The sequence below is a fragment of the Terrapene carolina genome, unplaced genomic scaffold, assembly GCF_002925995.2.
Source record: "Terrapene carolina triunguis isolate 2854851 unplaced genomic scaffold, T_m_triunguis-2.0 Scaffold33356, whole genome shotgun sequence".
Lineage (NCBI taxonomy): Eukaryota > Metazoa > Chordata > Testudines > Emydidae > Terrapene > Terrapene triunguis.
In genome coordinates, this window is record NW_020697707.1 from 3,426,566 (window position 1) to 3,442,821 (window position 16,256).

Below are 16,256 nucleotides of genomic sequence, written 5' to 3' on the forward strand. Positions count from 1 at the left end.
AGCATCCTCAGTTTAAATGAAGCCATGGCTGGGGGGGAGGGAGATCAGGAACAAGACATCTGTAAGGTTACATCTGGAGGGTAAAACTCACAAAAATACTTAAGTGTCTTAGCCTTTTCTGGAAATTTTACCTGGAATTCCACTAGGGACATAAGACTAGGCAGGATCTCCTGGGTCACTAAGTCCAGTCCCCTGCTGCTGCAGGCAATCCCGTCCTATCATCCTGTTTATAAATTTGTCAAGCTTTCCCTCTTCAAGCTAGTTGGGGTGTTTGGCCTTGCAGAACCTCACTCCTCTGATGGTTAGAAACCTCCTTCTAATTTCCAGCTTAAATGTATTCCCGGCCACTTTACCTCCATTTATTCTTGTGTTGCCTTCACTTTTTGATGTAATTGTTCCCCCTAAAGCATGGTAAAAACACATCCGTCCTGTCTTTGAATAATTCTTCATCCCTTCTCACCAAGTTGCCCCAGTAAATGGCTTATGGAAGGAACAAAAATGAAGATGGAACAACTCTAGTTGTCAGTCCAAATGCTATCTGCCTGCAGTTATAGTACAGGCCCTGACGCTATGCAGTACAGACTCGCATATCCTTTGCCAAGTTCAAGTAAAATACAACATACCTCATTACTAGCTGACCCACTTTCAAACGTACCGGTATATTACAACATAATGTCTCCGCGGTCGTTGCCGCTAACTGAACATCTAATAGTTCTTTACACTGCTTGCACTTTCATCTCACTGTTGTAATGCAATTATCCAACTACACACCTAGCAGATTTCAGAACCAGATCAGAGAGGGGTTTTCACTGCAAACTTGAACAATTTGTAGACTTCTATAAGCACCTTGCAGCTCAACCAGACAATCCAGGCTACCTCTGATTCCGTTTCAGTTTTTCCCATGACTACAGTGGATTCTGTTTAGACTGGTTAATTAGGGCCACTGGGGAGCCAACAGAAATAGTAGGTGTTGGGCAAGCTATCTTGGACCATATTCTAGTGTGTTTGCACGACACACTTACTGTTCTCATACTTATCAGTAATGAACAATACCTAGATCTGACACCACCATTTATTTTTCAAGCTGTCACAAGGCAATTTTCCAAGTGACATTCCATTAAAAATAACAGAAACTCGTCACACACTATACAGATTATATCCCACATTTTAAAGATGCTCAGAGATTTTAAGGAATGTTGACATTTATCAGCTAGGTAGTCAATATTCATTGCAGCACGTACCTTTCCAGTGCACATTTATTCAACAGGAGAATAGCAGGGACGCTTTTGATTTTTAAGGATTTTAACTAGCTGTTGCACGCAACGGAGAGAGCTGTCAATAGCAATGCTGTGCCGGGAGAGAAGCTAGCTCTGCAAATGGCAAAAACCCACAGCGAAGGATGGCTTCTAGGTGCAATGCTTTATGATGAACTAGTTTCTGTTCACAGCCTTTTCGAACACCTTGGAAACGAACTATTCAAATGTAGGGAGAAAATTAAATTATCAGGTTTCCTTTCTTCTGTGTTCTTGGTTTTTATTTTCCCTTTTCTGCAGTTAATCTTCCTCCTTTACAGGACCAATGTGTATTCATTACAAGGTGGGAGGACCCTGTTCACACCAGCAGGGTCCACAGGGGGCAGTTAGAGGTCAACACTTCAGAGCGCTCTACAATTCACAGCCCTGTAGTCCAGACTGTGGTGCCGTGTAGACAAGCCCTTACACTGCCAAAGCAGCTAGCCGCTCAAGTCAGTTGTGATTTGGACACCTGCTGACTTGAGGAGCTGGGTTCAAGGGAAGGGTTAAGGTTTGGTGACTATTCTGAGCTATTAGCAGTCTGCATGGGATTTGCAGGAGGAAAATGGTCTTGTGGCTAAGGCAGAGGGAAGAGAGTGGGAGGTCTGGGGTTTTTACTCCAGACTTTCCATGTGATGAGTAAGTCATGTGACCTGGTCTCCATCTGCAACATGGAGATACCTGCCTACTTCATGGGGTTTTGTGAAGCTTTAGTTCACTTACACGTTGCTGAGAAATCCCCAGGAAGGGCTGTAATTGTGAAGTATTGAGTGTGAATAGCTGACGTAAAGAGTTTAGTGATCAACTGACCAATGCAATCCCTATAATACAGCTCCACAGGCCACGTACACCACAGGCAGGTTCTGCTATGGAGTGACCTCGCTCCAGCTCGAAATGGTTGTAGCTGTTACTTACACATTGAAGAGATCATATTTGCTGTAGCTCTCTGGTGGTCTGGGAACCACAGGGCCGCTAGTTTTGTTGGAGCAAAAATGACAAGCGGCTGAGCCAGAGCACAGAGGCACTGTCCTATGAACAGGTACGTGTAGGTCAGGGATCCCAGACTCAGGAAGCTGATGACGCTGAAAGTCCGGATGACGCTCCCAACCATGTTCAGCCAGGCACTAAGTATCACCTACAACAAGTAAAGAGGGACTGGAGTCACTTGCTGACTTAGCTGCAGACTGAATTAAGTTCTAGGATGTGGCATGACTCTAGGTGACCAATCTGGCATGTCCCAGGGTCCTAATCCCTTCCCTGTCCTTCAGACGTGTGCAGAGGTGCTGGCAGCATCGTGGTTCCATCAGAAATACTCCCTTGTTTCATTTTCATCTTTCATTCCATACAGTCTCACCAGGGCCATCAACTGACTGGGGCTTGCATAGGTTGAAAGATGCACTCAGGTCTGCTGAGCCTTAGGTAGCGTGAAGCCACCTTTTATCACATGACAAGCAAGTTTAGTCCTGGCTAACTTAGGAGGCTTATGGCCTCAAAAGACACTGGTAAATGAGCAACAAAACCAGTTGGATGATTGAAATAAAGACAGACATTCAAGTTCCATAATGCATCTGGTCTCAATACTCTGATCAAGTTCATGTTTGACTAAAGTTTGTTTGGTATGGGGCAGAGACCATCTCTAAGTGCTTCATGGTAACTTGATGAAGTTTCAAGTTATCAAGAAAGACTTCGTGGAAAATACAAACATGTGAAGTTCAGGGAGAATTGTAAATTAGTGGCCCTAAAGAGAGAAAGGGGAAGGTATCAGACAGTCATTCCCACTCTCCTTTGTGTTTTCTTTTCTTGTTGTTCCCCATTTCATTTCCTCTTGGACCAGATTCTATTCATTGCAAGGTTGGAAGGATAGTTTTAAATACATTCATCTCACACAACGTTTAGTCAGAATGTCATGACTTGGGCTGCTGCGTACATTCATAGTATTAGTTAGCAAAGATTATGCTTGCATCTACAAAAATACACAACTTTAGTTAGTTAATGCAGCTTCTCATTCAAACTTACAGCACACTTGAGTCCCACGGTGTCGAGAATCCAGGTGGCCACCAGTCCAAACGGGATAGATATGAGAAGGTACACCAGGGACAGCCAGTTAATCGTATCCATGGAGATGTGGAAGTAGGCTGCTGTTTTGTCAGCCACTGGAGCAAACGTCAGCCATAGCTGCCAAAAACAGAACAGAAAGGTTAAGAGTTAACACTCGGTCGGCCAGGGTGAGCTTTGCCCCATACAATCCCTGCATGATTGTGCTTTGGAGGGACACCAGGTGGTGGTGTAGTTTCGCCCCCATTGGAAATCAGCCCCCATCCATCGGCTAGTCCAGTGCAAAGGCTAGAATCTCCACTGCTGCTGTTGTCACAGTGATCAGCATTTTCTTCGCTCCTAGCCCACTCCCCAGTGTCGGGGGGGTGGGGGAGAGCACGGCCACTGGATGGCACATGAATGGCAGAAGCTCCCCTGCAGGGCCAGTCTGCCAGCGCCCCCACCATGTCCCTCAGTGAGTCTTCTTCAGTGCAGGTGTCCCACCATGGTGACGATCACCATTTGGGTCAGATTCAGAGGTGATGGTAGGGAGCCTTCCCATTTTCTACAGTATTTACATCACCAGCTTAGGACTTCCTGGGCCAAGTTTTGTCATTTACCCTGGTGTCAACCCAGAGTAACCCCACTGAGTTACTGTAAGACAGCTGAGCAGGCCCCATTAGATTGCCTTACAGTCAATTAGACTGACATGTCCGTTACACCCCCGCTGAGTTATGTCATGACTGAATTTGGCCCTTAACCACTTATTACAGCTACAAGTTGAGAGAGACTCTAGAGTTTGCTACAAAGAATGTTACGTGGATGTTGTACTCTACGCACCCAGCCATTATGAGGGCAGAGGCATTTATAGTCTGCTCTTCGCTACCATCGTCCCTTTTAAAAATGCAAAATACTGTTGATTATAATGCCAAATTTAAGGCCATAAGGGACACTACTATGATCATCCTAGTCTGACCTCCTGTGTAGCACACATCATATGATTTCACCAAGTAATTCCTGCACTCCCTTGTGATGCAGGAATGTTAAATGTTAACATTTTAGACATCCCATCTTCACAATGGGAACCATTTACCTATAGCTGCAAGTCTAGCCGGTGGCATAGGCCAAGCACCATAACAAGCTACAGGATCTTTCCTGCTATGTCAGTAGCAGATATCTGCAGCTATCCAGAACGGATGGAATTATCTATATTCCCCACTGGGATCATTAACAAGATCCTTCTTAAAAACCCCAATTTTGAGATTTAACGTTTCCTTCCAAATGACGTCAAAATATGCCCTTTGAAGTGGTTTCTAAAGCTCTGTGTATACTGCACGCTTCTTCTGGTGGCATGTAGACTATACACTCGGGTGGGACCCCTGTCCCCTCCAGCGTGGTTTAAGTAGCGATGTAGACGGCAAGACACACCTTAGGTGAGTAAAGACACACCGGAAGGGTGTGGGTACGTACAATGCCTTGGGAATTTAAATACAGGTGTCGCTACAAAGCCCTAAAAAGAGAGCTTTTTTTCCTCACATAATTTGCACGGTGTCAACAACTGGTTTAAATGGAGGTCTTATCCTGCCAGAGGAGCTTGTCTCGCACAGCGTTTTTCCTGCTAGTGAGAGACAGTTCTGGTAGCTTACAGTTTAAAATGTTTACCCATTTGAGATGGCTAAGAGTTGAAGAGTAACTACAAACTATCAGTATAATGGGGTTCATTACATCCAGCGTGTCAGTCCATTTCCGCCTCCATTCCCACGAAGGGAAATGTTAAGGGCACGTTGATCTATTTCTCCAAACGTGGTGCCTCCAGTTCTTCACCTAAATCTGACTTTGTGGCACCTGGATCATCAGCTTGCTTTGCTGAGTGCCCAGAATTCCTGTTGCAATCAGGTGCTCAGCACCGTTCAATATCAGGCAATTTTTCCCTGAGAGCATCCAACCATGTTGAAAAAACGGGGGCATTGTCTGAGTTTCAAAATGCCGGTGTAGACTTTGTTTCAACGTTTTTCAAGACCAGTTGGTCAACACTGAGAATTCATCCCACATAACATTTCAATTCAGAGCCTATTTTACCTGGAGATTGCACAGAATCATAGAAATGTCGGGCTGGAAGGGATCTTGAGATGTCAAGTCCAGCCCCCTGAGCTGAGACAGGACCAAGACAGGACCTAAACAGATTATAAATGCATAGAACTCTCTCAATCTCAGGCCTTTGTCCAGTTAATCGGGGGGGTCACAACATTTAATTTGATTGAAGCTATTGCAGCTCTTAAAGATAATCTTCAGCTTTCGGTGCAATATGCGCTGGATACATTTTGATAAGCAGGTTTGAGCACAGATTAGTGTTTTCCTTCTTTGGCAGGTTCTTGAAGAGCAGTCTCAGTCAGAGCTAAGTTCAGCCACTGTTTCCAGGCCCCCGGGAGAGGTGTAACCTCCTGTTCCCCAGCACACCCCTGCAGCCACTGGCTGGTGAGTGAAGTCATGGACGCATTCCCGCTGGAGCAGTCAGCACTGCTGAAAGCAGGAGCTTGCCCCTCCCTTACACCAAGTGCAAAAAGCCACATTACACCTGCCTCCTGCACCGGAGTAGCCTATTCCCCGAAGCACTGGTGATGTGGGGGACCTGACCTTCCCAAGCACCCCATGAGATCAGGAGTGTGATTTCCATATTGAAATGGACAGAGGTGAAAGCCAACACTTCCAGAAGGGTCCACGAGCTTTGGGTGCCTCATCTGAACGCTCAGCTTGATGCTTTAAAGGGGCCGGATTGTTCAAACATGTTGAGAACCCCACTGCTTTCATCCACCTCAACATCAGGTGCTAGCTGTGCACGATGGGACCAAACACCACGGCACCCAGAACTAGCGGACAAGCCATAAAATCTGTTTTTTAGAGTGTAGCTCAAGGGTACACGGTTAGTCAGTGTCTAAGCCAGAGCTTGAACTCAAGAGTTCCTCTCTTAGTCCCATCCATGCTTGGTCGTCCAGAGTGTGTTGCTTCTCATTCGTTGTTGACACTACCAATAAACTAATTAAAAGACTCTCTTGCCTACAGGTCAAAATGTGCCGTCTCTCCCCTGTGCCCTGATGCTTGAAGAACCAGAGGTTCCTATATTTAAAAGTGGGAACCTGAAAGTATATTCTTAAATGCAAGGCAAGTATTTTTAAAGGCGGGGACTTTTCTCCCCTGACATGCACTAACTCAAACAGTGGAACTGATGTTCACATCAGGCATAGGACTAGAGACATAGGCCCAAAATAAGTTATTTTTCTGCAAGAAAGACCCTGCAGATAGGATCTTATTCTAGCTTTCTTATAAGAGCTGCTAGTACAGCTGCAATAGAAACATTGACACAATTTAAAAATGACGATATGTAAAAACTTTGAATAGAAGATAATTTGCAGGAACCTGCAGAACCAGAAAGATCAAAAGGTTTTTAAATGTGCAGTAGAGCAACATTGCTTGGGTGTGCATCCATCTTTTGTGGAGGAGGACGATCAGACAAACATTTAGGATGGCTATGGCTTTAAAGGAGATAATAAGATGTTCTGAAGTTGCCCCAGTATGCGCATCCTGTCCTTAAAACTTGTTACTTAAAGAATCGCTTCTCAGTATGGCACTGCATTCAACTCAGTCTTTAGAAAGTGCTTCTGATGTGTGGGAAACAGTGCCAGCAGCAACTGCCTCAGAAGATGAGACATACTGTGGTCTACAAACATGTGTGGTGGAATTTTGTTTTGTACAACTGAGAGTTTGAGATGGCTCTACTCGTTCGATAATCAAAGTAATTGTGCAAAGGACTCCTGCCTCAGTGGAAGTGTGATTGCTAAAATTGCCAGCTAGATTAGAGGGACTCACTTCAAGAAAGAGCCAAGTATCAAGAGGCCAGAACTGCTGCTTCGCTAGCCAAGATAAATGTTTAATTATAACTACACTGTGATGGTACAAACAGGGAAATATTTTGCAGTGTTTGGGAGAATTAACACTTTTAGGCTTGTGTGAGATGATTCACATCAGGAAAACAACGCTGTTAGGAATTTGGATCCACCTGCCTCTTCCTCGCAGCCTGGAATATCCTGCCCCAATCCCAAGAGTGTAACTCCGTGGCCCTTGGGTTCTCGTAGGAAATCATATCTGCCTAACAAATTAGATGAAATCCAGAACCATACTCTGTCCACAATTTGAGTTGTTGGGGTCTTGTGTTTGGATCAATCGTATGGACGTCCCTGAGCCCAGAAGAGTTTGGACTGAGATTGGAAAGTCCTGGCATTAGAGGGATTCTAACCGCATGGTCCAGTTTGGGCCCCTCTATTCTACAGAAAAGTACAAGAAGATCTGAAACAGGGAGTTCAAACTGAGTTCATATTTGCATGTGCAGTGTTCACTTTTGAGCAAGGAAAGTCCTGGATTTCTACTCAACCCCAATCATGCTAATAATCTTACACTCAAAATGTTTGTGACATTAGCTTTCCTCGTTGCCTTCTCTACGCTCTGAACATAAGAATGACCATACTGGGTCAGACCAAAGCATGGGCGGCGGGTGAACTGCCGGCTGGGGGAGGCTAGCTCCTGGCTGGCCCCGCCCCCCACCCGAGGACCCTTCCCCCGCTGGAGCCCGGAGCCCCCCCCATCCCCGCAACAGCAGGTCTCTGCTCCCTCCACCCCCAAGGCTCTTGACCTGCCTTGTTTCCCCTGTAGGCTCCCTATCTTCTTGGCAATCCCCACTTCATACTCAGAACTCACCTTCTCTCCATCCATTCTGAGGTAGCCTGAAATCCCACCTTTGGCTATCTTTCCCCTTCCTCTCGCGCTGCCTTTCCCCACCCAGGCAGCTCCCTGGCTGAGGGGCCATCTTTTCTCTTCCCTGCCTGCTTCCAACGGGAGTTCTGGCACCTCCCTGTAGCAACTGGTCTAATACACCCATCTCTATTCTTCCCAAGACCTGTCAGTGAGGACTGCTCACATGCTGACGGTTCACACTTACATTTAGGTATAGCCCCACCAAAAACATCACCCGGATGTTTCTTTTGCAACAGGGGCAGCATTTTCAGCCAACTCCGAGACACCCAAACATCAGGCAGCCGGGAGAGTCAGTCAAAAATGTGAACTGATTTGTACAGTAGTGAGCCTGCCAAAATCCGGGCGTTAGACGCGAAGCCATTTTACAGCATTAATTAGAGGGGCCCCTAGTGTAGGCGATTGCTGGAATAAAGCCTCCAGGCAAATCAGCTTGCTGCTGTCTGGCTGAGGTATTGCATGAGGCAGCAATGTGTTTGTGAAGCCTGTACAGCTGCCGTGGTTTGTTTCTGCAGGCTTTCAAACGCTAACAGTGTGCTGTGCACCAGAGTCAGGGCTTGGCCTTACAGGAACCTGTTCCGAAGTCAAAGCCAGCCGGGCAGGACTGGCTGCATTGTTTTACTCAGTCATGCACGCATAGTCCTTCTGTATGAATCCGACTTGCTCCTCCCTCCCTCACTAGTATGATGAGGTCATTGGCTAACAGCGAGAGAATGTCTCTCACCAGAGGCTGAGGGCCAGATTCTGCTCAGTTACGCAGGTGCAATCCCAGTGGAGTCAGTGAGACTTGCACCATGCACTGGGAGTAGAATTTGGCCCCTAGCCTGCCGCAAACAAGTAGCTTAACCCTGGGGCACTTTGAGTCTCTGCAGGGCAGATTCACTCCTTGCCTTCTGCCGTCGGCAGGACGTCCTCCCAGAATGGGCTCAATGACCCCTAGCCGCACTGGGAGGCCAGAGCTGGCTGAAGCAGCCCAGAAAGTGAGTGAGGTGCTCCAGGTGCAAAGGTACAGAGAACTGCCGCCTGCTACCAGCAGGGGTGCTATGGAGCCCTGGCTGGAATTTAGACCTGTCCTTCCCCCCCCCCCCCCCCCCCCCGCCAATCCCTGGTGGAACCAGCACTATCATCTGTTCCTCTCTTGGGGTTAAGGGGGTGGATGCTCACCCCCACCCCCCGGGGCGAATCAACCCTGATCTGTCTTTCTGCAGAGGTCAGGGTCAGAGCCACGTAGCAAGTGTGTGGTTGTGCAGAATAACCCGGACGAGGAGTGCGTGGACCCTTTGGGGCATTCTGTCCAGCTATGGAGTATTGTACAGCACTGTGGGAACTTCCTCCTGCTCCAGGCTCGTGAGTCGGATCTCATCAGGAGGTCTGGCCGCACCCGTGTGTGTGGAAATCAGACCAGCCTCCGGAGACACACTGCTAACCTCTGAGTTTGGTGTTCCTCCTACGACCATCTGTCAGCAATACTGGCCTCAACTGAGCAGCGACAGCTCTGACACAAGGACCTGGAAGGGCTCAGGGGATGGACTTTCTACTCTGGATTTGGCCTCCCTTTTTCTGTTTGCTGCTTGAGTTCTAGGTGAAACGTCTTACGGGATCTTTTGATTTAAGACTCAGTTGGGAGTAGGGCAGAGGAGTTGGGTAGTTCCTTTTAAAGGAATTAGCTCAGTAGATGTAGCTAGCTTCACTCCAGCTTTTTTTTCTATACAACCTTTCTTGAAGCCAGAATGTCCCCACCCCACAACCTCCCTCCCCTGAGCCCTCCCTAATACATTTTTGCTTGTTGCCTGGCTACAAGTGTGGCTGTTTCAGCCACAAGCTTTTGTGGGGCAAGGAATTTAATTAAGGCCAATTTATGGCATTGTCTAAGTAAGGAAGGCGTTTTAAAAGCCAATTCTTTCCTACAGTATATTGGCCTTATAGAAATTATTGTAGTTTTACTTTAAAAATTCCCAAACGTACTGGGTCAGTGTCTATATTTTCAAGTTTGCAGAGTACCAAGTATTATGGCTTAAGTTTAATGAGGTACCACATACAGACGTGGGTAATAAGACCTGTGGCATTTTGTTAGAAGAGTTTTCCTTATGCCTTGTCAGCGTTGTGGGTCCGATTCCCCACCGCTCTGCACACCCGTACAATGGGCGCAAAGCACAACGAGAGCAGAATGTCAGCGGCACACAGCGACTGTGCACGGCTGTACGTCACAAGGTGCAGAGCAGCGGGCATTGGGGCCAGTGTTTAGCTGCATGGGCATTTTATTACATCATGTACCTAAGTGCCTTTCTTTTCTTTTTTTTTCTGTCACGTTGGAGACCACAGCTGGAGCAGAGAGAACACCTCTGTATACTTTGACTCTTAAATCTGAGAAGGTCAATAATTCTATCTTGATTTTTCAAGGTTGTAGTCATTGGTACGTAGGCACTGCAGGACAATCTGAGACTGGCACCGAATGGGACTGAACTGGCAGCGTGTGTGTGCTTTCCCTTCTTGCTGGTTTTATTTCTGTTTTAAGATCGCAGCGTTTCTACACTTATGGATTTATTAAAACACACATGTTACCATGTTTCAATCTTTGGCGTGGGGCCATACTGTGTGAGAGAGTTTCACCCACACCACGGCCAGCCTCAAGAGGGTGGCAAAAAGGCTGACTGGGCAGCAGGAGGGTTAGACTCTCTGGGGCTGGGAAAGAGACCAAGAAGAAAGCCAGCACAGACTTCTATCTGCATACTGTGGAGGGGACCCATTTTAAGTGTCCATTGTTCATACAGTTTTGATCAGGGCCGGTCCTAGACCAAAAGGCGCTCCAGGTGAGGAGCGTCTTCGGCGCCCCACCCCCCACATTTGTTAAACCTTTGAATACCTTATTTTTTATTGCATTTGTAGCCCGTTTCATGACTTGGATGCACGATTTGCATGCACTATTTAGCTCTGTCATATAAGACTGACTGGCAATGCCCTGCCCCTTATATACCCATGAGGTAGGGTTGCCAGGCGTCCGGTATTCAGCCGGAATGCCCGGTTGAAAAGGGACCCTGGTGGCGCCGGTCAGCACTGCTGACCAGGCCGTTAAAAGTCCGGTCGGCAGCACAGCAGGGCTAAGGCAGGCTCCCCCCCTGCCCTGGCTCTGCGTGGCTCCCAGAAGTGGCCGGCATGTCCCTTCGGCCCTTAAGTGCAGGGGCGACCAGGGAAGCTCCACACGCTGCCCCCTCCCCGAGCGCTGGCTTTGCAGCTCCCATTGGCCAGAAACCTTCCATCCTTACATCTACTCCATCCCCTTTCCTGCCATGTATTTGCTAGAGCTGTGATCTCAAAAAACAGGGCTTCCAACACTTCCCTGCAGAGATTGTTTCTTAGAGCTAACAGAGTCAGATTTTTTCAAGATATTTAACCTAGAGTTTCCCTTTCTTAATTTCATCCTATTTCTCCCAATCACTCTCTTCTTATATCATATTTAAGCCCTTCTAATATTTGTGAATGATTCAGTTAGCTGTCAGTTAGCCAGCATCTGGGTGTTTATAGCTTGGTTCTGCAAGCACTTAAGCATACAAGTAACTTTTCAGGCCCCTCACTTTTAGAACCTGACCCAGTGCCCACCAAAGTCCAATGAAAATATTCCTACTGACTTTGGGCAATGAGGTTAGGCTCTAAGGGTACGTCCAGACTACCCACTGGATCAGCGGGTAGCAATCGATCTATTGGGGATCAATATATCGCGTCTCATCTAGACGCGATATATCGATCCCCGAACGCGCTCCCATCGACTCCGGAACTCCACCAGAGCGAGCGGTGGTAGCGGAGTTGACGAGGGAGCTGCGGCCGTCGATCCCGCGCCGTGAGGACGGGAGGTAAGTTGAAATAAGATACGTCGACTTCAGCTACACTATTCCCGTAGCTGAAGCTGCGTATCTTACATCGAACCCCCGCCCCCCCAGCGTAGACCAGGCCTTTGTCTTTCCAGCTGCACCTCAATTGTTTGTTGCTGGCACTGGTTGAATAAAAGTTGCACCTGTTTGTTGATTAAAGCTTAGTTCTTTATTTGCCAGCTTAGTAGGACTGGGCAGCCATTTTCAAATATTACAAGTCTTGCAAAACTTTTAGAATAAAACATTCAAAAGGAATTTTCATCCTTTCTCCAGCTCTTGCTATTCTCTGAGCTCCCCGGCCTGCCTGCTTGTGTTCCTGTAATCTGTTCATGACACTGGTTTTGCCCTGTGAACAGGGCCCCAGGACCTGTGCGACTCAGTTCAGCTCATTCTCCCAGGTATTAGCACAGTGTTCCTATGGGTGCCATTCTGCGGGCATGTCAAAAGCCACTTGATCCCTGGCTGAGGCAGTATAGGAGAGCTGTGCAGAGAAGGCACTTATACAAACAGGGTCCCCAGTCCTGTAAACACAGGCCCTCGAGTAGCCCCTTGGGATTGCTCATGTGCACAGCTGTTTGCAGGACTTGGGCAGGGAGGTGGGAGAGAGAGCACATGAGCTGACAGCTGTGGAGAGCTGCTGCCCGGGCACAATTCAATCCCGTGTGAAGGCAGGATTAGATCCGAGCGTTGAAGCACTCACAATAACTGCATTGTGCTTGTAGGGCAGGCAAGCCCTTACAGAAAAGACGCCTGCTTTGTCCGATAAATCCAATTTTTCTAAACCCGGATCATAAACAGCCCATAAGAGGCTCTAAAGGAAGCACATTTGATCCATTTTCTGAGCATTAGATGAGTCTGTTGCTTTACACCAGTGAGGAAACCAAGCTAATGCCCACTCACCGATGCCAAGCTATTTCCAACTCTATCTTTAAAACACTCTGGGCTAGATTGTGCCACCCTTGCTCCCGCTGAATAGCACCTTCCTCTGTTACTAGCCCTGCTAGCTCTTAGCAGACTGAGGAGCTACTCAGTGTACCTCGGGAACACCCGCGCCTTTAAGCAGCAAGGGTCATTAATGTCGTTTAAAAGAATTTGCACCATTTCAGTCTGGTGTGATCTTGTCATTCCTGTTGCTAGTCACTTTGCTTGTTGGCAGGCAGCTCTCCAGGGGGATCCCATATTGTATTTTGCTGGTGAGAAAGGAAGTGTTGTGATGCAAATTGGAAAAGCAGCAAGGAAATAGCATGCTCAAGATGAGAAGATGCTCGTTACTTGCACTTGGTTGGGGGCAAGTTTAGGTCTTCTAGTATGCTTAGTTCCTACTTTCGAGTTCCTGGCTGAAGAGCTTTGACTCTGCAAAACAGACCTAGATACGTTCATGGAGGTTAGGTCCATCACTGGCTATTAGCCAAGATGGTCAGGGATGCAACCCCATGCTCTGGGTGACCCCATTGGTGGTGGGTATAATAGGCCAAGGAAGGCTCTGCTGCGGAACACTGGCCTGGGGCTGCTCTGGTGGCAGTGGGGGAGGGGAGGCTCCGGGGTCCAGCCAGCTAGCCCAAGACTTCTCGGGAGGGGGCTCAGGGCTCCTGCTGCAAGGGTGGGGCCTTGTGTGGAAGGGGCAGGGCCACGGGGCTAGCCCATGGGTGACCCTAAACTTCTGACTGCCAGAAGCTAGGAGGGGAAGACAGAGGTTGATCACTCCAACATCTCTGTTCTGTACACCGCCCCCAAAGTTTGGGTATGGGGGCGCTGTCGGCAGACAGGATACTGGCCTTGATGGACCATTGGTCTGGCCCAATATGGCAATTCTTATGTTCTTACATTTAAAATGTCCAGTATTTTACTTGTATGAAGTAAGATGCCATCCATGTTCACATCACTGCAGACAAGACATTGGCAAGGATGTTTGACTTTAAAATGATTTAAGGTTTTTCATTTCTTCTTGCAATGTGACTGAAATTTCTCAAAGAAAGAAACATTGCTGTGAGCCAAGGACACAGAGTCCTGGCTTCCCCCCACTGGTCTGCCAAAGCCAGTCCTGGACCAAGGTACAAGGTTTTGGCCAGGTCGACACTAAAACTTTTGCCAGTGTGGTAATGTTGGTTAGGGATGTGATTTTTTTTTTTAATATTTTTTTTAATTTAAATTATATGGGGGCTGGAAAAATGATTAGGGGGCTGGAGCACAAGACTTATGAGGAGAGGCTGAGGGAACTGGGATTATTTAGTCTGCAGAAGAGAAGAGTGAGGGGGGATTTGATAGCAGCCTTCAACTACCTGAAGGGGGGTTCCAAAGAGGATGGAGCTCGGCTGTTCTCAGTGGTGGCAGATGACAGAACAAGGAGTAATGGTCTCAAGTTGCAGTGGGGGAGGTCTAGGTTGGATATTGGGAAAAACTTTTTCACTAGGAGGGTGGTGAAGCACTGGAATGGGTTACCTGGGGACGTGGTGGAATCTCCATCCTTAGAGGTTTTTAAGGCCTGGCTTGACAAAGCCCTGGCTGGGATGATTTAGTTGGGGATTGGTCCTGTTTTGAGCAGGGGGTTGGACTAGATGACCTCCTGAGGTCCCCTCCAACCCTGTGATTCTATGATTTATACCAGCAAAAGCCCTAGTGTAGCTGCAGTTATATTGGTGGTATAGCTTATTTTATTTGGGGAACTGGAATCAACTATGCTGGCAAAACACCCTTTTGCTGGTACAAGCTGCCTCTAGGCTACATGTATAGCTGTACTGACAAGCATTTCCAAGTTTGAACTAGGCCTTTGTAGCAGGATTCCAATTCAAATAACTCATCCAAGCTCTCCAAACACTTTAAAATAATAAAAGCAGCCTACAAAAACCAGGAATGATTAACCAAGCACGTTGTTAAATTTATACCAGCTGTGTTAGTGTGTTTTCCAGCTCGGTTTTGTCTAACGCTTGCTGCTGTTATGTTGCCATGGAAAATAGTTCTTTGTAACTTCCCAAACAAACTATGTAAATACACGAGACAAGGGAAGTTCCCAAAGCAATCGTCTGCAGGCTGCTTAGATCGATTTTTTCCTCCTCGTTAAATCCATTTGAAGTTAGCGTTCTCCATATTTTAGTTTTGCTGTGAAATCTCTCAGCCCGGGTTAAGGTTGCCACACCTTTTAGCTCATCACACTAAGGGTACGTCTATACTTACCCGCTGGTTCGGCGGCAAGCAATCGATCTTCTGGGATCGATTTATCGCGTCTTGTCTAGACGCGATAAATCGATCCTGGAAGTGCTCGCCGTCGACGCCGGTAATCCTGCTCCGCGAGAGGAGTAGGCGGAGTCGACGGGGGAGCCTGCCTGCCGCGTGTTAAGTTCGAACTAAGATACTTCAGCTACGTTATTCATGTAGCTGAAGTTGCGTATCTTAGTTCGAACTGGGGGCTTAGTGTAGACCAGCCCTGAGTAAAGTTTCTGCTCTGGCCGATCTCTTTTCAAATCACAAGTGGCTGCTGCCTAGACAGACGCCTAGGACACAGTGTATTGTCACAGGTAATGCATTAAGACAAATCTTTGTTTTTTAGAAGCTCGTCTGCTGCAGATGCTAGTTGGGACAGAGCTGTTCTCTCCCCACCAGTGTCACAGAAAGGCAGGCTTGTTCCAGACCAGAATGTCAGGTTTCCACAAGAAAACAGGTTTAAGCGCTGAGGGCAGTGTCACCGGTACTCACCATGGCATTGGAGCAGTTCAGCAGGCAGACCACCACCAGCAGGAACCATCGCCGCCTGTAAGTTCTGAAGAGCACCGGTTTCCTCAGCTCAGCCGGCCCTGGCGTTTCCAGCAAGGTCTCAGAGTCGCCTGTTGTTTCCTCATCCATCTTCCCCTCCTCAGGACAGTCAGAGCTCTGCCTGTCTCTGGAAGCTGTGGTGGTGGTTCTCTGGGGGGAGGCCAGGAAGCAACAGGGTGTGAGTGGCAGACCCTGGGCACATTGTTCAGTGCACAGCACCCGCTCTCCTGTCAGGCGCTCTGTATGCTGGCTGCTTTCTCCTGGGTGCAACAGCTGCACTTGGGCAAGCCTGTCCCTGCCTTTCCCTTCCTGCCTGGTGCAGCAGGAGGAGTGCCTGACGGCTTATAAAGAAGTTCCTTTTTCTGCTCCCACAACCACTCCCTCCTCCACACCCCACAGGGTCCTAGTGCTGGCCTGGCTGAAACACTGCAGCCTGGAGCCAGCACAGCAAGTTCTGTCGGGCAAAGTCTGCAAAGCCAAGCAAACACAGCGCTGCACTCCTCAGCTGCAGTGC

At 47.8% G+C, this 16,256-nt stretch overlaps 1 protein-coding gene across 1 annotated transcript in view; it reads right to left on the bottom strand.

The window, feature by feature from the left end:
* LOC112120192 (solute carrier family 49 member A3) overlaps positions 1–16,049 on the bottom strand; it is a 33,586-nt gene extending 17,537 nt beyond the window's left edge. The window contains exons 1-3 of the mRNA XM_026663327.2: positions 15,686–16,049; positions 3,309–3,467; positions 2,208–2,427 (exon numbers count right to left, since the gene is read on the bottom strand). Coding sequence (XP_026519112.1) covers positions 2,208–2,427; positions 3,309–3,467; positions 15,686–15,832 — 526 coding nt within the window. The 5' untranslated portion in view covers positions 15,833–16,049. The remainder of the gene's footprint in view (positions 1–2,207; positions 2,428–3,308; positions 3,468–15,685) is intronic.
* Between the last annotated feature and the right edge of the window lie 207 nt (positions 16,050–16,256).